At 47.2% G+C, this 24,293-nt stretch overlaps 1 protein-coding gene across 3 annotated transcripts in view; it reads left to right on the top strand.

The window, feature by feature from the left end:
• Positions 1-24,293, top strand: part of SYTL5 (synaptotagmin like 5) — a 226,929-nt gene that overhangs the window by 115,870 nt on the left and 86,766 nt on the right. For all 3 annotated transcript variants that reach the window (XM_030202323.1, XM_030202325.1, XM_030202324.1), the window contains exons 5-6: positions 4,821-4,953; positions 15,475-15,576. In XM_030202323.1, the coding sequence (XP_030058183.1) occupies positions 4,821-4,953; positions 15,475-15,576 (235 nt within the window). The remainder of the gene's footprint in view (positions 1-4,820; positions 4,954-15,474; positions 15,577-24,293) is intronic.

Raw genomic sequence — 24,293 nt, forward strand, 5'->3', positions numbered from 1 at the left:
CACTGAACGTAGTCTAGTTTACAATTTTGTGTTGCCTTCGCTATGTGGTGTGCGACACCTCTGATGAGTCCATCAGGACCTGACAGCCTCATTGTAAAGGCAACAGCGACAAAGCCTCCAAACTTTAGGAGGAACAGTTCTAGGGTTGTGTTCAACCATGAAGGGTATGTTGCTGTGTGTTCTAGAGGCACGCACCTTCATGGAAGATCTAAAGTTATGAAATACCACAACAAAGTATGACACTGCTCATTGAAAAGAAATTTAGCGCAAAAAAAGAACTGGTACTAGCTAAGTGCAAACATAGTCTCCCCCCCCCCCCCCCCACCCACCCCACCCCACCCCAGTGGCGTAACTATGAGTGGACACAAGCCCACCTATTCTTGGCTCAGGCCCACCCTGTCTGCCCCTCCAACATATTTCCAGGGTGGCCACCTGACTCCCCTCGCTTCTTTTTTTTTTTTTTTTTTGCTACATTTGTACCCTGCGCTTTCCCACTCATGGCAGGCTCAATGCGGCTTACATGGGGCAATGGAGGGTTAAGTGACTTGCCCAGAGTCACAAGGAGCTGCCTGTGCCTGAAGTGGGAATCCAACTCAGTTCCTCAGTTCCCCAGGACCAAAGTCCACCACCCTAACCACTAGGCCACTCCTCCACTGTTGCTACAATTTGAGATTCTACATGGAATGTTGCTATTCCACTAGCAACATTCCATGTAGAAGTCGGCCCTTGCAGATCACCAATGTGGCCGCGCAGGCTTCTGCTTCTGTGAGTCTGACGTCCTGCACAGCCTTCTACATGGAATGTTGCTAGTGGAATAGCAACATTCCATGTAGAATCTCCAATAGTAGCAACATTCCATGTAGAATCTCAAAGAGTATCTATTTTATATTTGTTACTTTTTTACCCTGTGCTTTCCCACTCATGGCAGGCTCAATGTGGCTTACATGGGGCAATGGAGGGTTAAGTGACTTGCCCAGAGTCACAAGGAGCTGCCTGTGCCTGAAGTGGGAATCAAACTGAGTTCCTCATGGCCACGCAGGCTTCTGCTTCTGTGAGTCTGACGTCCTGCACGTACGTGCAGGACGTCAGACTCAGACGTCAGACTCACAGAAACAGAAGCCTGCGCAGCCTTGTACATGGAATGTTGCTAGTGGAATAGCAACATTCCATGTAGAATCTCCAATAGTAGCAACATTCCATGTAGAATCTCCAATTGTATCTATTTTATTTTTGTTACATTTGTACCCTGCACTTTCCCACTCATGGCAGGCTCAATGCGGCTTACATGGGGCAATGGAGGGTTAAGTGACTTGCCCAGAGTCACAAGGAGCTGCCTGTGCCTGAAGTGGGAATCGAACTCAGTTCCCCAGGACCAAAGTCCACCACCCTAACCACTAGGCCACTCCTCCACTCCTTCTTCTCTTCCTTTCTCGGATCCATCCATGGCCCAGCATTGCCCTCCCTATCTATCTCATCACATTTGTGAGGTGCAACAACAACAATGCACATCTGCTGCCTGCGCTGGTCTTTGCAGGCTTCTGTCCGCCTTTTCCCGCTCTTGCTCACATCACTTTCTGTTTCCTCTGGCAGGACGCGGCAGAGGGAAGTCTGCAAAGGCCAGTGCAGGCAGCGGATGTGCTGCCACTGCTGCCGCCCACAAACGTGATGAGGTCAGTAGCGTAGCCAAGGGTGGGCCTGAGCCCCCACCCGCTTTGGGCTCAGGCCCACCCAGTAGCGGCACACCTATGATGTGGCTGGTGGGGATCCCCAAGCCCCACCAGTCATACTCCCAACAATTGTCTCGCCTGCATACCTTGTAAATAGCAGATCTTCACCAACAGTGGCCCCACAGCCTTCCCTCTGATGTATTTCTGCCTATGCAGAAACAGGAAGTTGCATCAGAGGGAAGGATGTAGGGTCAACATGAGCAGTGTGTATTAGCTGCTGCTCGCCACCGGTGAAAATCTGCTATTTAAAAAGTATGCAGCGAAGGGGGGATGTTTGAGAGATCATATGGCATGCAGGCAAGAGAGGAAGAGACCAAATCACTTGTAGGACAAGGCAGAGTTCTTATGCCCACCCATCTTGGGCCCAGGCCCACCCAAAATTGGGTGTCTGGCTATGCCCCTGGTTGAGGTGCACCAGGGAAGGGGAGTTGGCAGGTCACAGGCAGAGGAGAGGGAGAGAGATGCAGGATAAAGGTGGGGGGTGGTTTTGAAGGCCCATCCAGAATAACTGTGGGTCCACCCAAAATAAACATTCTGGCTACGCCCCTGCTCCACACACATACACACAAGTTTTAGAATATGACCTACAGAAATTCCTCAAACCCTCCCTCCCTCCCTCCAAAGTCAAAACTGTTCCAATAAATTTTTCAGCTTCATTTTCTGCCAGAATTTAAAGTTGTGACCAATGAACTTTCCCACCGAAATTCAAATTGATGACCAATGGACTTTGTCACCAAAATCTTATGCCTTCCTGAGGAAACCACCCATCTCAAAACCCAAGCAATTAAGTTTGAGATTCCGCTATAGAAAGACAAACTGCAGACCTCACAGCATACCCTGAAGAAAGCCACAGCATGGTGGCTGAAATGTTGGTTCAACTTACTCAAACGTGGCAAGAGCCGGACAAGTACAACAAATCAAATACCACGAAGTTACATTAATAGAAGTGTTAGTAACCGTAAAATGTCAGCAGATAAAGACCTGTGTGGGTTCATCCAGTCTGTCCAACAAGCTGGCCAGAGTTGAATTTGGCACACTGCACAGGTTCCACTTTGAGTCAACTCCGGTATATTTAATCTCTGTCTCAGCATATCTGCCTTGTATAGAACTTGATTGGTCCGGAAGAGCTAGCTTTGGAGCCCAAGAACTCAATCGATCAACTCTTGGAAATATATTGACTGAATTTCTCACTAAGGATCCTCTTTCCTGCCAAAGAGAGATATAGGTCATTGTTAACTGCATGGAACCAAACAAGCTTAGTGTTGATTGGAGGGCAGCACCAGTAATTGGGAAGCAAAGCGAGTACTGGGTAGACTTCTACGGTCTATGCCCTGAAAATGGCAAGGGCAAATCAAGATGAAGTAAACGTATGTATTATCACATCAAACGTTATGCTATGAGTTTTTCTTGTTGGGCAGACTGGATGGACCATACAGGTTGTTATCTGCTGTCATCTACTATGTTACAGTATAGTCTTTGTTTCTCCATGTATTGCCCCAACCTCCTATGTATCTGAGACCTTCAAGCCACTTATTGAGGTTTTCTGTATTATGAATTTTTTCTTTTCCCTTTCCATATGCAAGAAGCACTTCAGAAAAAGCTAGTTTGTACCAAAGACTTTAGCCCTTCCCCCAGCTTCTGAAAGGCCCACTACTTCACGTGTGATATTTTTGTCCAGATCATTTGTCCCCAGTGGAGTTTGGTTTGTATTCCTGCTCACTGAGGATCCTGGAAGGCATTTCACTTTCCCGGTACCTACAGACTGTGATCATAGGATAATGCCTTTGATGATGGTCACCTAGCAGCAAGATTTTACTGTTTAGAGCTGTTTCATCTGTGTTTTCAGGATGCCTCGTGCATTGAGCTATCTTCTTAGTCTCTGGTTCAACTACAGTTCTGATTTTCTGAGTGCGACAATGCTCCAATTCTGCAAAAATAATTCTGTATTGCCAACAGTTGGACAGGTGGCTGCCTCTTTGTCACAGGTCATAAACCTACTGTAATCCATGTGTTTTGTTTGTGCAGCCCTTCTGTTAATTCCCAGGGTACACAATACTACTCCATCTTTTCCCTTCTTGTTGGCTTCTCCCCACCACTGCTGTAGCTTTCTTGCAGCCTTTACTGTAGATGCATTCCTGTGAGACAGGGCTACTCAGTTCCTGTCCTTGAGGTCCACAGGCAGGCCAGATTTTCAGGATATCCTCAGTGAATATGCATGAGAGAGATTAGCTTACACTTCTACCTTGGTATGCAAATCTCTCTCATGTATGGTCATTGTGGATATCCCGAAAATCTGGCTTGTCTGTTGACCTCAAGGACCGGAACAGAGTAGCCCTACTGTGAGGTGTAGCTGATCTCAGCAGCTGCACTCGGTACCCACTTCAGTAATTACTGAAACCACAAGCACCTCTGCAGCCCTTGATCCAAGGGGAATTGTTATTAGATCCAGCTCAGATTGCATTGACCCAGAGAGTGGTATTTAGGGGGAAAAGGGCAGCTCTGAAGGTGTGTAAGAAATTCTTGTTAGTGATACTACTTGGTTTAGTATGTTACTGACTTTTCAGGTTGCTGCAGTGGCGTAGCAAGGGGGGCTGCCACCCGGGGTGGTTCGCCGTTTCACCCCCCCCCCCCCCCCGGGTGCAGCACGATGACATCCCCCTCTGACCCAGTGCCTACCCTCCTCAACTCCATCCAACCAGCTCCCGCACCCTACCTCTAAAGAAATTTCAGAAGGTGAGGCGCTGCACCTCGCCACGGCTTCCGAGATTTTTTAAAGGTAGGGTGCAGGAGCTGGTTGGATGGAGCTGAGGGTAGGCACTGGGTCTGGGGGTGTTGATGCGCCGAGGGGGGGTGTCATCGTGCTGCACCCGGGGGGGGGGGAGCTGGCAGGGAGCACCTCCCTTGAGCTGACACCCGGGGTGGACCACCCCCCCCCCCCGCCCCCCCTTGCTACGCCACTGGGTTGCTGTCAGTCTCCAGGGAGATGTCTAGATGAACCTGGATTGTGCTCATTTTCCCTTGTCAACTGTACATTTGAACATGCTGTATCCAACGTTGAGAGAGGTTTTTTTTTTTTTTTTAATCTTTTTAAAGATGCTGCTTCTAGCAAAGGTGATGCATGGAAAAACAGGGAGCCAGCCCAGGGGATCACAGAAGGAAAAGCAGAGACCACAGCTGCCTTGGGAAGTGGGCCGAAAGCCCTTGTTGACATGGCACGACGCAAAGGGTAGAATTTCACTTGTTTCAGTAAATCTGAGGGCTGAAAACAGCAGTTTCTAAAAATCCTCTATGTGCTTTTCTTTTCCCTGTCTCTTCTCCTCTGTCACTTCACTGCTTCCCTTCACTCTGATCCATCCTTTATCTTCTCCTCTTCACTTGCTCATGTCTCCTGCTTTCATCCTCTTTCTCTATCACGTTCTATTCTTTTTTTTTTTTTTTTTTTTATGTAATCTTTTTATTAATGAATAAGTGCATATCACAAATGACAACCAAATTCTGTAACTTCAATACACCTTAGCCAACAGTATACACCATTTGGTATATTAACATCAATTTTTCATTTTCCTTAACATACAAAATAAATGCTCTTCAATAGAATGTGATGGTCATTACCTAAACATAACATAACTATTCCCAGCCTCCAATTACATCAGATATTTTTGATCCCCTAAACTCCCCTTATCCCCCCTCCCCCCCACCCATCATCGGTACAGAACATATCCTCATTAAATTCCTTTCCATTGTTCATACACATGCCATATTTTTTGGAATTGTTGTATTTGCCCTTTACGGATAGCTGTCAACTTTGACATTTGATAGAGATGGTGCAGTCTACCTTTTATTATCTGCATTTTGGGGACTTCTTTCTGTCTCCAGGCTTGAGCTAACGCTATTTTAGCTGCTCCCAGGAGATGGATAACCAATTTATGGCAATGTATAGGGCTCTTCCCCGGACGTGCATTCAGTAAGCAATACTGGGCTTGAGCTGGGTATTTTATCTTTAACATGTCAAATATCATATCTAGAATCTCGGTCCAAAACCCCTGAACCCGGGGACAATCCCACCAGATGTGCCAAAATGTCCCTCGTCCCCCACATTCTCTCCAACAGTCTGTTGTAATCTGTGGATAAATTTTATGTAGTCGCATCGGCGTATAATACCATCTATACAAGATTTTATATCCGTTTTCTGCCAATGACTGGGCCACGGTCAGTTTCAACAGATGTCTATATCCAACCGCCCACCACTCCTCCGAGTACTGTGTCCGGAGATCCTCCTCCCATCTCCTCGTATAAAAGCCTTGGGGCGACGAGAGGAGGAGTAATGCTCTATACAGTCGTGTTATACTACCTTTCCCATCTCCCCCTCTCATCGCTTGCTCCAACCCTGTCTCAGTCAGTTCTAGTTCATCCCTGGCTCGTTTCAAAATGTAACTCCTTAAGCAGACATAAAATACCAGATCTCTTTCCTCTAGATCAAACTCTTCCTGTAAATCTTCAAAGGATTTTATTTCTCCATTACTCCATAGCTGTCCTAGTCTATCAAGCCCTTTCTTGGCCCATATTGAGTACGTTCTCTCTTCTTCTCCAAGGGGGAAGCCCGGTGCACCTCGTATAGCCGTCTGTAGAAAGTACTTTCTATCTGGAAACACCTTTCTCCTAACTTGGAGCCATGTATTTAGTAAGTGTTTGAGACCCATCGGGACTTTCCCTGCTGCTGCTAAGATCTCCCTTCCCGGGCCCCATAGTATGTCCCTCAGGTATCGGGTCCCCAACCACGCTCTTTCCCAATGTAGCCACTTCTTGCTGTTCCTTGAATCCCACCCCGCTAGAATCCTAAGTTGTGCTGCCTGGTAATACAGATAAAAATTAGGGACTCCCATTCCACCCTTTGCTGGAGTTTGAAACATCATACTCCTTCGTACCCTTGGTGGTCTCTTTCTCCAAATATATGCAAACATTTTCTTATTTAATTGTTGAAAGAAGGTTCGGGGAATCGGCAATGGGAGTGCCAGAAACAAGTACAGCAATTTAGGTAGAAGCATCATCTTTACGGCCTGAATTCTACCTAGCCATGTTATTGTTAGGCCTTCCCATCTGTCCAGCTCCTCGAACAACTCCCTCAGTTTCTTTGGGAAATTTTCCTGGACTATGTTCTCAATCCTAGATGTGACCATTATGCCTAGATATCTGATTGTTTTGGTTGCCCATTGAATTGGATATAATGCTTTCAACCTCTGGGCCTCATCCTGAGGCATGGTAAGATTAAGTATCTCTGATTTATTTACATTTATTTTAAATCCCGACATCTTCCCATATTGTTGCAACTCCTCCATCACCTGCCCAAGCGATTGTGCAGGATGAGCCAATGTCATCAGCACATCATCAGCGAAGAGCATAATCTTATGCTCTCGCTGCCCTCTAATTACTCCCCGTATATTCCCATGCTCCCTGATCTTCTTAGCTAAGGGTTCAATTGAGAGTGCAAAAAGCAGAGGAGAAACTGCACAACCCTGTCTCGTCCCTCTTCCCAGGTTCAGCAATTTCGTGTGGGAGCCATTTATTTTTAGCATTGCCATAGGGCTTGTGTATAATAATTGTAACCACTTTAGAAACCTCCCTCCCATTCCTATCTGTTCTAAGACTGTAAATAAAAAGGACCATTCCACTCGGTCAAAGGCCTTTTCCGCGTCAACCGAGAACAAAATTACTGATTCTGTCTCATCAGACGCCTGCTGGATGATATGCAAGAGGCTTCTGATATTATCAAACGTCTGTCTGCCCTCAATAAATCCCGCCTGATCATCATGTATAATATGTGGTAACATTTTTTGCAACCTATTTGCAAGGATTTTAGTGAAGATTTTATAATCAATATTTAATAGCGATATGGGCCTATACGAGCCACAGCTCATGGGGTCTTTTCCCGGTTTCTGTATTAAGACTACTTCAGCCAGTCTCCAGGAATATGGTAACTCCCCTGCCTCATCAAAAGATGTTATTACCTTCAGCAACAAGGGGCCCAACCATTTGGCAAACATTTTATAGAAACGTGCGGGAAAGCCATCCGGCCCTGGGGCTTTATTCGTAGGCATTTTCCTGATCACTGTCTCAATTTCTTCTAATGTCATGGGGATTGACAAGGTTTCAGTCGCTTCTTCAGATAGTCTTGGGAGCCTGGCCTCCTGTAGATATTTCTCTATATCTCCCTGGGCTGTTTCCTGCTCTGATTTATATATTTGGTCATAATAGTCCCAGAATATTGTTTGTATCTCCTCTGCTTGAGTTAACAGTTTACCCGTGTCGTCATATATACTCGATATATAATTCCTCTGAACTTGCTTTTTTAATTTGTTGGCCAACAGTCTACTAGCTCTGTTCCCAAATTCGAAATGTTCTTGCTGGGCTTGTTGCATCTGATGTGCTATATCTAATAATTGCAACTCATTAAGCTGGGCCCTATATTGTTGTAATTCCTGCAACATTTTTGTATCTGTCTGATCCCTTTTATGTGCTCTCTCACTGGTTTCTATCTTTTTTCGCAAGTCAGCCTCTTGCTCTATCTTTTTTTTGGTGGTATGGGACTGTAAAGCTATTAATTGACCTCTCAGGACCGCTTTCATGCCCTCCCACACGTGGGCTGGGTGCACCTCTCCCGTGTCATTATACTTTATATATTCCATAATATAGTTTTCTATTATAGGTATATTTTGTGGGTCCAATAACAATGCCTCATTTAATCTCCAAGGCTTTCGCCTTTTCTTCCGAGTATCTGATAGCATTGTTAGTACTACCATAGAATGGTCTGACCAGGTACATGGTTCTATCTCCACCTTATCTATTTTGGATCTCATGGTCACATCACCCAACCAATAATCAATTCTCGAGTATGTGTTATGTGTGGGTGCATAATGAGTGTAGTCTTTTTCTAACCCATGAGTGTCTCGCCATAGGTCCATGAGTCCCCATCTTGCCATCCATGCCCTAAAGGCCATACGCTCTCCTTTGGCATAGCTTTCTGCACCACCCGAATTATCCAATTGTGGGTTAGTTGTCAAATTAAAATCTCCTCCCACAATCAAATTGCCTTTGACATGATCCCGTAGGACCCGCTCCAGTTCTGCCAGGAACACCTTTTGGCCCTCATTGGGTGCATAGACACACAATAGTGTGTAGTACACATTACCTCTAGAGACTATCAGCAGTAAATATCTGCCCTTCTTATCTTTAACTGTTTTATGTATTATCCACGGGTGAGAACTCGAGAGCGCAATCAAAACCCCTTTTTTTTTTTTATCTTCTATACTGGATGCACAGATTATGTTGGGATAGTGTTTATGCTTTACTAGGTGTTCATGTTGTCTTTTGAGATGGGTCTCTTGTAGAAACACCACATCTGCCTTTTGGCGCAGCATTTCTCTGAACATCTGCTTACGCTTTTGCGGGGAATTTAAACCCCGTACATTTATGGTAACATATTTACACATGGCAGAATAGTAATATGATATCTAATTCACTGAGAACCTTAACGTGTACCAAGATGATAGTCCCTTTTCCCTCTCTTCCCCACCCTCCTCCCTCCAATAGCATAATACCCCAACCAATTTCAGCTTCCCCACCCTCCTCCCCCCTCCCCTCAACCTTACCCCATAACTTTAACATCCGATCCCACAATTAGGTCGGAACTTAGATGGGGGGAAGTGACCCTCTTGCCCTCTTCCACCTTCAAACTCAGCCAAACATTAACTTTTATCTAATAGCCCTCTAAGCACCCCGGGCATAATATCTTCGACCCAACTTAACTTTTCAACCATATGTCCACAGTTAAACAGACAGCCAGTTCCACTCGCCTCCTCGAGTGTACCGTTAGCCTTCAGCCGGCCATCTTTCACCCAGCCTCCCGCAAACCGGAAATCTCTCAGGTGAGGCGTCCCGCTGACTTCTGGCGTTGCAGACGCCTCTGGCCTACTCTCTGCCATTTCGGGTGGGTTCGCTGACCTTGGACTGGCCGTGAGGCAGCTGGCGTGGACAGCGGATCTGCCTGCTGATCTCCCTGGAGAATCTCGTGGGCCTCTGCTAGTGATTTTATTTGATACTGTTGTCCATCTTTGTAGAATGCTATCGCAAACGGGTATCTCCAACGATAGCGAATCCCCAAGTCTCTCAATTTGGTAGTAAGTGGCTTAAGATCTGCTCTACGCTTTAATGTGATCGCGGCCAGGTCCTGATAAATTTCTATAGGGTACGAGTCCCATTGGAAGTCTGTTGTTTTTCGAGCCGCAGCTAATACTCGCTCTTTTAATTTGAAGTCCTGGAAACATGCAATTATGTCCTTAGCGAGATTTCGTCTATTGGCTCCCAGTGCCCGGTGGGCCCGTTCCAGGTTTACATTTTCTGGTGGGATCGGGTCAGCTGAGTCCGCTAGTATAGCACTCACAATCTTTTGTACCACCTCTTCACTATTTTGGTAAGTCGGGGTCTCAGGTATTCCACGAAATCGGAGGTTATGGCGTCTACTCCTGTTTTCCAAGTCCTCCAGTTTATCATTGATTGTTTGTTGCCCTAGCCGTTCATCGGCTATTTGTCTCTCCAAAGAGCCCAGAGTCTCCGCATGGTCATCCAGGCTGTTCTCCACTTCCTCAACTCTGTGGCCCAGCTCCATCACGTTCTATTCTTACGGTGCTTCATGCTCTTCGTTACGCTTTCATATCTCTCTGCAGTGAAGAGATCTGCTTACGGCCACTTATTTTAACACTAACTTTTAAGGCCCTGGAAATGTAATTCCACTTCAGGCTGCAGTACCCTAGAGCCCAAACAAACCCAGGATCTTCAGTTTCTGCCAAAACTGAATCCGTGACTGAAATTGGCCACTCGGTTTTGGCAGAAACCAGCCAAGCTCTGCCTCCACCTTCCCCCCACCCACCCCCACTCCCAACTGCGGCCACACACAGCCATCACGGTGGCCATCTTGAGATTGGAGCCAGTATAGGCAAGAACACTTTAAATTGCTCCTGCCTATACTGGTTTCAATCCCAAGATGTCCGTCGAGACCATCAGCGTCAGTCTCGCAAGACTGCTGCTGAAGGTCAAGTCGTCCCTTTTGTTGGCGGCAGAGACTGCTAGTGCAAGAGCAACTTGTGAATCTGTCTCGCCATGGTTAGGCCACTAGATCACCAGGGCACCTAAGGCAGTGACACTTCCAACAAAAACGAGGGAGTCAAGAAATGTCATAACCGGATTTATTGGTAAATGACCATTGGAGAAAAGGCGGCTGAGGGGTGATATGATAGAGGTATATAAAATAATGAGTGAAGTGGAAAAGATAGATATGGAGCGTCTGTTTACGCTTTCCAAAAATACTAGGACAAGGGGGCATGCGATGAAGCTGGAGTGCAGTAAGTTTAAAACAAATGAGAGAAAATGTTTCTTTACTCAGCGCGTAATTCGACTCTGGAATTCGTTGCCGGAGAATGTGGTTAAGGCGGTTAGCTTAGCAGAGTTTAAGAAAGGTTTGGACGGCTTCCTGAAGGAAAAGGCCATAGAATGTTATTAAAGGAAGGTAGGGGAAAATCCACTATTCCTGGGACAAGCAGTACAAAATGCTTTGCTCCGTGGATCTTGTCGGGTGATTGTGACCTGGATTGGCCACTGTCGGAGACAGGGTGCTGGGCTAGATGGACCTTTGGTCTGTCCCAGTGTGCCGATGCTTATGTCTTATGACCATTAGTTGTCAACACGGGGCCTTGTTTCAGCGCGAAAAAGCACCTGCCCTCGGGAGTTGTGAATAATGGTTTAATAATGAGTGAAACTGTGTAAACGTGCTGGTGAATTCTGCCTGATAAATATGATCAATACTAGACCATCACGTAGCAATACTTCCAAAGTGCATTTATCAGGCGTGTTTACAGTTTTATTCATTACTAGTAAAAAAGGCCCTTTCTGTTTTAAAGGAAACGGGCGCTAGCAAGGTTTTCCTCGGAGTGTGTATGTTTGAGAGAGAGTGTGTGAGTGACTGTGTGAGAGAGAGTGAATGTGCGAGTGTGTGTGTGTGTGACAGAGAGAGAGTGAGACTGGGTGCGAGTGTGTGTGTGAGAATGAGAGTGTGTGCCAGGGTCCCCCCGCTCTCCCAGTTCCAGGGTCGCCCCCCCCCCGGTCTGTCTCCCATTTGCAGGGATGTCCTCCCCTCCCCCCTCCCTCCTAGTTGCAGGGTCCCCCTCTCCTTTTTTTCCCAGTTGTAGGGTCCCCATCCCTCCCCCCCTCCCAGTTGCAGGGTCTGTGTGTCTCCCCCCTCCTTTTGTCCTCCACCTTTTAGGGCACTGTCTATCCAGTGGAAACAGCTTTAAAAACGACAATGAGAAGCAGCAGCTGTTAGGTTTCCTTTTTTGTTGAGTGTATACGAATGACGGCTGCGTAGGGGAGTGGAATCAGAGATTAGCCAATGGGCTTTCTTGCTTACCATAGACTTGCATTGTTCACTTCCACTGCTGTCTATTGGGCGTCCTGCAGCATGTCATAGGTTTGCTTGCTTTGTTTAGAGTGAACGGGGATGACGGCCGCGCTGGAATTGGACCCGCTGCTCTTTCCATCCCCCCCTCCTCCGACTCTGCACTACTGGACCCCGACCCCCGCCCTGAGCCCTCACCTGCCTCCTCCACATTGGACAGTCGCCGGAGGTGCTCGCTCGCCGTCTCAGTGCCCTCCCTCTTCATCCTCTCCGACGGTCCGAATTCGGACTTGGAGAGGGAGGGCGGCGGCAGTTTTTTGAGGCCGGTTACTGTGCGCAGGTGGTTCCGGAGGTTGGCAGCCAGTCTCCAGCGATTCATAGGCACGGGGGGGGGGGGGAGTAGGGAAACACGCTCCACGTGTTTCCCTACTCCTCCCCCTGCCTGGGTCGCTGTTGGCTGGGTCGCGGTTGCTTGCTGTGCGTCGGACTGGTGACGTCAGTTTTATCTACTCCATGAAGCAGACCACCTCCAGCGGAAGCCACGGTTCCAGGCAGCCTCAGAACGTTGGAGGTGAGAATTATTATATAGGATTACACCATTATTCAAGACTCGATGCAGGCGCTGTTTTGCACTGCAGCATGGCTCGTGTTGAATCAATTAATGGTCGTTTACCAATAAAGTTCTGTATATGATATTTCTTGACTCCCTCATTTTTGTTGGAATTGTCATTGTCTACACTACTGCTATGAGCTCTTTTTCTTACCCCACATCTTTCCCCACTGCCCTCCTGCTTTGCCTTTCTCTCTTCCCTCCTGTGCTGTTACTCCCTTCCCCCCCCCCCCCAACCCCACTTCTTGGCATTGCATGGTTCTAGGTGGCCAGTCTCCTACCTGTCCCTCCATCTCCTCCTCTGGTGCCTCTGACACAACCATCGTCTGTTCTGCATGACCATAACACTTCCTCTGTCTTTTTGATGTGGGTTACCTCTTGCAGTTTAAAGAGAAGTGCGTTGAGCTGGGATCCTTTTTTTTTTTTTTGGTAGAAGAAAAAAAGCACCAAGAGCCTTCAGATCCGGAACGGGTCTTTTAATCAGTTATATCAATAGATGCTGTACATCATTAACCCGATGTGGGCCGTGTTTCGGCACTGTTTTATAGTGGAGTCTGTTCTTACATGGCCCCCTCTGACAACCTGGTATCAGTGAGGACTATAATTATGTGGCAATTATTTCTCTGATATATTTACTTACCATAAGAAATATACAATTTGGAAATGTGGGGAAAATAGGGTTTCTATCTCCTTACATCCACCCCAAGATACCGTGACAGAAAGAACAGAAGCTATGTTTCTTCCAAAGGGATAGTCTTTATTCCAATATAGATAACAACAGAGTAATCAGGCTAAGTAATTAGACAAAGTAATCAGCAGAGTAATCAATCAATAATAGAGCAAGAAGACAGGTAACAAATAGCAAAGAAATCAGGCTACAGCAATTTGTTACGAGAGGGAGAGAGACCACTGTGATAAAAGAGTCACTCAGTTAATCATCTCACCCCTCCAGGGCCGCCGAGAGCCGGAGCCGGGCCCGGGACAAGGCCGCCCCCGGGCCCCCCGCCCACCCGAGCTCGCCGGGCCCCCCTCCACCCGCTATTGGGCCGGGCCCTCGGAACTAACCTTAAGCCTCCTTTCACTTCGCAGCAAGCAGCGGCAGGGCAGACCTCTCTCCTTCCTTCCTTGCCCCGCGCTCGCGGACGTTACGTCAGGTGAGGGCGGGACATGGAAGGAAGGAGTGGCCTGACCTGCTGCTGCTTGCTGCGAAGTGAAAGGAGGCTTAAGGTTAGTTCTGGGAGTGACGGAGGGTGGGCCAGGCGGCAACAGAGAGCGGGCCAGGCGGCAGCGCTAGGCCCCCCCTGGAGGCCCGGGCCCCGGACTTTTGTCCCCCCTGTCCCCCCCTCTCAGCGGCCCTGCACCCCTCTGACTAGATACAACACAACAGTGCCTTATATACAGTGGATTGGGCATCAATCCCCTCCCAACTTGCAGTTTCAGCTGATTTCTGTCTTTATTGTTTACATAAAATGGAAAAACACAGAACATTTGTTTATAGAACACAGCATTTCCAAGGTTTCTCTTACTTAAGATTATAGTGCTATTTCGTTACATGCATCTCCTCTGGACCCAGGTCTTATCAATGTTTTGTCTCAACACATCTTCTCTCTCAAACTGCGTAAATTCTAAGTGTCCTTGTAGTGTAGAATCAGCGGCACCAGCTCCATCAGGGGAGGAGATGAGCACTCCTTGCTGGTTCAGCATGACCTTGTATTCACAGCATTTACAGCTCTAAGAACAGAGCACAGAAAAAAACGCAGCTTTCAGGCAGTTTAAGATTTAAGCCCTTAGCTTACGCAGTTCATGGGTCATAATCTGACTTGTCAGTGTTAGAAAAGAGCAAATTAATTCAGCACTCAATGCCTGCATCAGGGGTCCTACAACATAAAAATCCAAAACAAGATGTAGCCCAGCGCTGGGCTTCTGATAATGATAATTGACCTGTCGGTGAGTCAATTTTCTAACGATCCGTTCTCTGTAGAGTTTTGAAGGCTCTTGGTGCTTTTTTTTCTTCTATTATTTGCTGTGTGCTTTGAATCCCTCTCTGCAGTGGCGTTCCTAGGGGCACTGACACCCGGGGCGGTTGCCGATGTGCCGCCCCCCCCCCCCCCCCCGGTGCAGCGCAAACCTCCTTGTCACCCCCTCACCCCGGCGAACCCACCCCCACCCCCACTGGGTGCACGCCGCCGCTGGGGGGGTGCCGCACGCCGGTCAGCTTTGTTGTTTCCATGCTCCCTCTGCCCCAGAACAGGAAGTAACCTGTTCCGGGGCAGAGGGAGCATGGAAACAACAAAGCTAACTGGCGCGTGGCACCCCCCCCCCCCCCCCCCCCCTTAGTACTCCACTGCCTCTTTTTTTTTTTTTTTTTTAATCGCATCACTTCTTCATCCCATTCTTTGTGGTAAGAATTTCCTGCACCAGCTTCATTAATACAGAGCTATCCACTAATTTCTAGATTGTAAAGGATAGCCCATGCCAGCTCTGGTTTTGTCCCATTACACATACGAACTTGCAATTCTGTTTTACTTAGATAAATTGTGCAGCCTAGAATCTGGAGCCTGCCTGGGAGACCCTATTAGTGCAGTTGGAAAGTTGGTTTTAGCTGGAGAGCAGTGATATGAACACTTAAATGTATTTGTTTTTACCATCATAATGCAGTTTGATTTTGTGCTTTTTTTTTTTTTTTTTTGCAGCCTGCTACTTGACAAAAAAACCAGCAAATTGGCAGTGAAAGGAGAGGATGGAAGAAACATGAATTCCGACTTTGATGCCCAAAGCATGCCTTTCTCTGACAGGTGAGAGATGGGTGCTCTTGTCTGTGGTTTTGTAGAACTTATCCAACTGGGGTTTTGTTCTTCAGAATTTATCGGTTTGACAACCTCGTCGTCTTTTCAAATAAAGGAAGCCTTGTTCTACTTGGGTCATCATAAGACACACTCGCACAACCCCAGCCCTACCCCACACCTGCCCACCACCCATTTTATGCTGTGAGACCTACTTACTAATAACTGGGTTTAACAGTAAAATAACATATTGATAACTTTTATTCCACGTATATTCTGCCTACAACCTAAGCGGATTCCAATATAAAACACACACAAAATATAAAACTTACACGCAATATAAAACTCACCACCATCCAACAAAACACAGCTGCTTCCCCATGTCAGTAGTACTGTACAGTCTTACTCTCGCCCTTCAAAGTAAGAAACAATCAACCTACAAAAAATGCATGCCCAAATAAGTATCTGAAGAGCACAGGTACAAATCAAAGTAGGGTATACACAAAAAGCAGCAAATATGAGTTATCTTGTTGGGCAGACTGGATGGACCGTGCAGGTCTTTTTCTGCCGTCATCTACTATGTTACTATGTCTTCAGTAATTTCTTAAACTGCCGTACTGTGCTGCACAGATGTAAGTTCCCTGGCCACTATCTTTTCCTTCAAGCTTATGGGTCAATGGAATAATTAAGATTTTATTTTAGTTCACTGTAAGGTGTTTTGATTGTCATGATGTTAATGATGTTGATTTGATTTTGTTTTATATTTTGTCCATTTTTGGAAGTTTTTATTCTGGTGTGAATGTGTTTTGTTCTCCGCTTAGAATTTTGGAGATAATACAAATGTATTTGTATATCGCATTGTTATTAACTTATTCCAGAAAGAAGGATCAGCATAGTGCACCATGGCACATTTCTCAATAGATAAGTTCATACCCTCCTCTGATCTTAGATATCAATCCGGATGATAATGCAATATCACTTGTGACATGTGCCCCAGAGTCTACTTGTACACTATTTGATGGAGCAGTGTCAAAACCCTATATTCAACCCGAAAATGCTCTGGCAGTTAATTTTAATCAGTGTTGATGTCCAGTTCTGGTGTCCGTATAGCAGGTCTAACTTCAGGGATCTGTTGAAGGCACCTAAAAGTAAAGTTGGACACCTGATTTCAGGAAAATGTAAGGTGCCCTTAACTTTTCAACTATGGGCTCCTGATTTTTTTGCATCTCAGTTAGGAATCCTTATGAGGGTACTCAACCATCTTTGAATATCAGTCTCAGTGTTTCTTAATTGCTTCTGTACCAGGAGCATAGCCAGACCTCGAGGTGGGGGAGAGCACATTTTGGTAGCCACCCTGCTGCTCCCCACCCCACACCCACTACTGCTGCTGTACATCTTGGCTGGCGGGGGTCCCCAACCCAAGCCAGCTGAACCACCGCCACCGCAAATACCTTGGCTGGCGGGGGTGCCCAACCCCCGCCAGCTGAAGACTTCATCCAGCACTGGTCTCTGGCGCCACATTGCCTGCCCAGCTGTCTCTTCCCCTCACCTCTGGCATGCTCCTTGTAGTGAAACCGAGCATGCTCAATTTCACTAACAGGAGCGTGCCGGACGTGAGGGGAAGAGACAGCGGGGCAGGCAATGTGGCGGTGGCGCCAGAGACCAGTGCTGGATGAAGTCTTCAGCTGGCGGGGGTTCGGGCCCCCCTCCCCGCCAGCCAACCAGGGGCCCAGAGCAAATGTTTTTTTTTGGGGGGGGGGGGCCAGGCCCCCTTGGCCCCATGTAGCTACACCACTGTTCTGTACCAGTAAAGCCAGTTTATTACTTCTAGAGCCTTGTCAGCGTTCTTGTATTCAGGGTATGTTCTCTTCCCCTGCCATGTAAATTAAATGCTCAGGTTATATTCCTAAATGACCTCAGTGTTCTGGGCATAAACGGTGAAACAGATCCAAGCAGGTCACTTAAGTGTAATGCAGGGGTTCTCAACCCAGTCCTCAGGGTACACCAATCCAGTCTGGTTTTCAAGGTATCCATAATGAATATGCATGAGATAAATTTGCACGTACTGCTGCCATTGCGCACTTTAAATTTAAATCATTTCATGGCACGTTATCATCTCTTCCTAGAGCGTTCTTAAAAATTTCACTTCCTAGAACGTTCTTAAAAATTTCACTATGTCGGAATTATATTCTTTCACATCTGACCTGCGAAGGCAGCACCTGAGATAAGTATAAAATAATTTTTTATAGCTATGAAATGTTGGATGATTTATGGACAGTTTATGAAACTATTATAAAATTGAATCTCTGCCTGCAGGTAGTGGATGAGTTTTGACTCCATGGAATCCTGTGCAGAAGGAAGGGATCCTCAGGAGCTTAGCCTAGAATGGGTGGCAGAGCTGGTGGTTGGGAGGCGGGGCTAGTGTGGGCAGACATATGCGGTCTGTGCTGGGGCTGGTGGTTGGGAGGCGGGACTAGTGCTGGGCAGACTTATACGGTCTGTGCCAGAGCCGGTGGTGGGAGGCAGGGATAGTGCTGGGCAGACTTATACGGTCTGTGCCAGAGCTGGTGGTTGGGAGGCGGGGATAGTGCTGGGCAGACTTATACGGTCTGTGCCGGGGCTGGTGGTTGGGTGGCGGGGATAGTGCTGGGCAGACTTATACGGTCTGTGCCAGAGCTGGTGGTTGGGAGGCGGGGATAGTGCTGGGCAGACTTATATGGTCTGTACCAGAGCCGGTGGTGGGAGGCGGGGATAGTGCTGGGCAGAATTTATACGGTCTGTGCCAGAGCTGGTGGTTGGGAGGCGGGGATAGTGCTGGGCAGACTTATACGGTCTGTGCCCTGAAGAGGACTGTACAAATAAAAAAAGTAGCACATATGAATTTATCTTCTTGGGCAGACTGGATGGACCGTGCAGGTCATTTTCTGCCGTCATCTACTATGTTACTATGTATACCCACGTTCTGACGGTCCATTTAAAAATGAATAGTGAGAGGACAGTTTGTGTTGATTACCTATCGAAAAATCACACAAACATATACCGGTATTCTGAAAATGAATTTTATGCATGGAAATGAATTTTCTTTTATAATAGAACCAGACATATATTTATTAATTGGGATTTATTAACCACCTTAATGAAGGCAGTGTAGAGCCAGGTACAGTTTATCATAAAACTTACAATTTTGTTAACAGCACAACAATAGTGAAATGACTGTATTTATATTTGTGTTTAATCAAAGAGGTAAATTCGGACGTGGCAAATTGAAACCTAGTAATAGGACTCACATGAAACAGTAACAGAAATATAAATGACCAAAATCCTGTAATATCAAATGTTTACTTATTAACTTTCTTCCACTATCCATAATATATTGTAAGCCACTTTGAGCCTGCAAAGAGGTGGGATAAGGTGGGATACAAATGCAACAAATAAATAAATTAAATAAATAAATTACTGATACTGTTATTCCTTATTTATTAACAGTGCTGTAGAACAATCATATAACAGAAATATGATGAATGTACAGAACAAACGATATCATAATCCCGTTCATACCTAAACCTTCATTACCCAAGCTGCAACGGTCTTAAGTGTATACATCCACATATGCTTCATCCTTCTCCTTTTTCTGCTCACAACTATGGAATGCTTTGCCAAAAACTACAGTGGGGGAAATAAGTATTTGATCCCTTGCTGATTTTGTAAGTTTGCCCACTGACAAAGACATGAGCAGCCCATAATTGAAGGGTAGGTTATTGGTAACAGTGAGAGATAGCACATCACAAATTAAATCCGGAAAATCACATTGTGGAAAGTATATGAATTTATTTGCATTCTGCAGAGGGAAATAAGTATTTGATCCCCCACCAACCAGTAAGAGATCTGGCCCCTACAGACCAGGTAGATGCTCCAAATCAACTCGTTACCTGCATGACAGACAGCTGTCGGCAATGGTCACCTGTATGAAAGACACCTGTCCACAGACTCAGTGAATCAGTCAGACTCTAACCTCTACAAAATGGCCAAGAGCAAGGAGCTGTCTAAGGATGTCAGGGACAAGATCATACACCTGCACAAGGCTGGAATGGGCTACAAAACCATCAGTAAGACGCTGGGCGAGAAGGAGACAACTGTTGGTGCCATAGTAAGAAAATGGAAGAAGTACAAAATGACTGTCAATCGACAAAGATCTGGGGCTCCACGCAAAATCTCACCTCGTGGGGTATCCTTGATCATGAGGAAGGTTAGAAATCAGCCTACAACTACAAGGGGGGAACTTGTCAATGATCTCAAGGCAGCTGGGACCACTGTCACCACGAAAACCATTGGTAACACATTACGACATAACGGATTGCAATCCTGCAGTGCCCGCAAGGTCCCCCTGCTCCGGAAGGCACATGTGACGGCCCGTCTGAAGTTTGCCAGTGAACACCTGGATGATGCCGAGAGTGATTGGGAGAAGGTGCTGTGGTCAGATGAGACAAAAATTGAGCTCTTTGGCATGAACTCAACTCGCCGTGTTTGGAGGAAGAGAAATGCTGCCTATGACCCAAAGAACACCGTCCCCACTGTCAAGCATGGAGGTGGAAATGTTATGTTTTGGGGGTGTTTCTCTGCTAAGGGCACAGGACTACTTCACCGCATCAATGGGAGAATGGATGGGGCCATGTACCGTACAATTCTGAGTGACAACCTCCTTCCCTCCGCCAGGGCCTTAAAAATGGGTCGTGGCTGGGTCTTCCAGCACGACAATGACCCAAAACATACAGCCAAGGCAACAAAGGAGTGGCTCAGGAAGAAGCACATTAGGGTCATGGAGTGGCCTAGCCAGTCACCAGACCTTAATCCCATTGAAAACTTATGGAGGGAGCTGAAGATGCGAGTTGCCAAGCGACAGCCCAGAACTCTTAATGATTTAGAGATGATCTGCAAAGAGGAGTGGACCAAAATTCCTCCTGACATGTGTGCAAACCTCATCATCAACTACAGAAGACGTCTGACCGCTGTGCTTGCCAACAAGGGTTTTGCCACCAAGTATTAGGTCTTGTTTGCCAGAGGGATTAAATACTTATTTCCCTCTGCAGAATGCAAATAAATTCATATACTTTCCACAATGTGATTTTCCGGATTTAATTTGTGATGTGCTATCTCTCACTGTTACCAATAACCTACCCTTCAATTATGGGCTGCTCATGTCTTTGTCAGTGGGCAAACTTACAAAATCAGCAAGGGATCAAATACTTATTTCCCCCATTGTATAAAAACCATCCAAAACAATCTAAATTTCAGGAAATCTCTTAAGACCATCTTATTTGGAAAGGACTACCCCATGGACTCAGCCGGGGTCTCCACTGCTTGATACATAGGAGCCAACTTTTCAAAATGATTGGGGAGTGGTGCATTCCCCTCCCCCCTCCCCCCTCCCCCATCCCTCCCCTGTTCCCCCTTGTCCCTCCCCTGTCCCCCGTTCCCCCTCCCTCTCCCCCCTCCACCTCCCTCTGAGTTTCAGGGGCCCCCTTCCCTCCCTCCGAGTTCCAGGGTCCCTCCCTTCGAGTTCCAGGGTCCCCCCTCCCTCCCTCCCTTCGAGTTCCAGGGTCCCCCCTCCCTCCCTCCCTCCGAGTTCCAGGGTCCCCCCTCCCTCCCTCCAAATTTTAAAAGTCATCTATTTTATCTCGTCGGGGTTAGGGCGGCAGCAGCGGTAAAATCCATGCAGGCTCGGTGCTTAGTTCAGTTTTCCCTTTGCTCTCTCTCAGCTCTGGTCCCGCCCTCATTTCCTGTTTACGCAAGGGCGGGGCCAGAGCTGAGAGAGAGTGAAGGGAAAACTGAACTAAGCACCGAGCCGAGCCTGCATGGATTTTACCACTGCTGCCACCCTAACCCCAATGAGGTAAAATAGATGACTTAAAATTTGGAGGGAGGGGATCTGGAACTCGAAGGGAGGAGGGAGGGAGGGAATGAACTTCCGGTGGGTGCAATATTGGGGGTGCTCGAGCACCCACAGCACCCACGGAGTCGGCGCCTATGGCTTGATATACATCAATTTTATGTCAATTCTAGACACATCCATCCTTCCCTCCTCTCCCCTGGTTTCCCTGTTCCTTTCGTTCCTTCCCCAACCTCTCCATTATTTCTTATGTAGGTTTTATTTTGTATTAGCTTAATTTACTGGATTGGCGTTTGCCTTTGCGGTGTGATGTAAGCCACATTGAGCCTGACGCAGTTGGGAAAATGTGGGGTATAAATGTGATAATAAACGAACAAACAGTGGATCCAAAAAGAGTCCTCTCACAATGAGTGTCTTCCTGAACAAGGTCTTTATTTAAATCTGCAAAAGCAACCCGACACGTGACGTGTGTTTCGGCCCTGAGGCCTGCGTCAGGGGTCTAGTGATATTTGATGCAAAAATGCCTTGTTAGTCAGATGAATAACAGCGCATAAACTGCTAACAGAGATATCGTGTGCAATAGGCCACTTGCTCTTCTCTGTCAAACGCTGATTAGTAAATGAAAACAAATCAAACATATAAACGGCGAGTGACCGAACTCACTCGCAAATGCGCATATTTTCAAAGGCATATTTTCAAAGCACTTTGGGAGGCTAAGTTCCATAGGTTTCTATGGAACTTTGGGAGGCTAAGTGCTTTGAAAATATGCCTCTCTCTGTCCTGCCCCCGCGTCAATACGTGATGACGGGGGCGGGACAGAGAGGGTCTCTACTGCGCAGGGGGAGGGACGAAACCACCCTCGCTACCGCTTCCCCCCTCCCAAAGGTCGCCGCCGCCACCCACCCTCTACCCGGGCCGGGCCCTCGCTCCGCTATAGAAACAGCGCGGGAACGCAGCACACAGCTCAGCTGAGCTGCCGTCGGCCTTCCTTCCCTGCCTGTGTCCCGCCCTCGCCCACGAGGGCGAGACACAGGCAGAGAAGAAGGACGGCAGCTCAGCTGAGCTGTGTGCTGCGTTCCCGCGCTGTTTCAATAGCGAAGCGAGGGCCCGGCCCGGGTGGAGGGGTGGCGGCGACTCCAGGGGGGGGCGTAGCGGTGACCTCGGAGGGGCAGCGGCAAGCTCGGCGGTGGGGGGGGGGCTTTCAAACCCCCCCCTCCCCCCCGTCCTATACTAGCCCGTTTTTATGGGCTCAACGGCTAGTAAATAAATAAATAAATAATGGGAAGCATGGAGGAACATTCAAATTACATAGATACGATACGATGTCAGCGCAATACCAATTTCTTAAATGTGTCTCAAAGATAGCCAGGAAAATTCATCTCATATGGCAGTGTCTGAGACACTTCACAAATAACAAGTCCATCGGTAACATCAGCACGGTGGAATTTTTAATCTGAGAAAATATGCAAAAGTGTTAATTACAGTTTGTATAAAAGACAGATGACTTGAACAGTACAGCCAAAATACTCCTGAAAGGAAGCCAAAAATGTGTGGTACTTACTTAGACTGTGAAACAGACTGTCTCCAAACATCATAGTGTGACAAACTTCTCTTTTTAGACCTGTCACGAGCAGATAAGTAACTGAAATGAAGCTTGGGAAGGGGATAGAAAAGATGTCTAGAGGGGGCTGAAGCTCCTTCAGACCTCCTGGAGTATAAGAGCCCCTTTTACTAAGCCGCCTAAGTGACTGCGCACGCCCAATGCGCTAAAATGGACTTACCGCCTGACTACCGCATGGCTCTTGCGGTAATTTCATTTGTGGAGTGCGTCCGCAAAATATTTTGTTATTTTTGGACGCGCGCAGGTCATTATCGCCCAAATTCTTTACCGCTAGCTCTATGGCTGACGGTAAGGTCTCAGACCCAAAATGGACGCGCGCGGCAATTTTCGGCAAAAAAAAGGCATTTTTTTTGTAGGTGCGCTGAAAAATAATACTGCGGGCACTCAAAACCCGCGCCTACACTACCGCAGGCCACTTTTTACCGCAGCTTAGTAAAAGGACCCTTGAGTTTGGCAAGGTCCCTGCTGTCAGTGAATCTGTAGATCAGAAAAATACATTTTTCTATAAATTTTAAATATAAACAAAGAAAAGGCCTCATACCACTTGTTGGAGCAGTATTGGGGACCTTTTCACTAAGTCACATAGGCACCTATGCACAGGGGTGTGCTGGTAAATTTTTAACAACAGGCTCTTTCTCCGGACGTAGCCAGCTCTGCAGTTGGAAGGGCCAGGGGTGGCCGGGTGGGGTGGGGGGGAGCAACACTTGCCTCTCTCTCCTCCCTCCCTTCATGCGGGCACGCTAGGCATACCTTTGCTGGCAACCAATAAATGGACTGCCACCACTCCCAACGTCTTGCTCTGAGCAGCGTGCTGGAACTTCTCTCACATGCTCGAGAAGTCCCAGCCTGCTGCTCGGAGCTGGAAACAAGGAGCGGGGAGCAGCAGCAGTAGTCTATTTACTTGGCTGGCAGGGCTCAGCATCCCCACCAGCAAAGTAAAAGAGAATTCAGCAGGGGGCCCAAGCCCACATTTTGGGAGCCAGTTGTTAAAGTAGCCATGGAGGGCCCTACTTTAACAACCGGCTCCCAAAATTCTTAAAAACTTAACAACCGGCTCTTGCGAGCCTGTGAGAGCCTGCTCCAGCACACCACTGCCTACGCACGCCAAACATGCGCCAAACTGGAGTTACCACGTGGCCCTTGCAGTAATTTCAATTTTGGCACGCGTCCGCTACACGCGTCTGAAAAATATTTTTTATTTTCTGGTGCGCGGCAAGTGGC

This window comes from Microcaecilia unicolor, chromosome 4, assembly GCF_901765095.1.
Source record: "Microcaecilia unicolor chromosome 4, aMicUni1.1, whole genome shotgun sequence".
NCBI classification, from domain to species: Eukaryota; Metazoa; Chordata; class Amphibia; order Gymnophiona; family Siphonopidae; genus Microcaecilia; species Microcaecilia unicolor.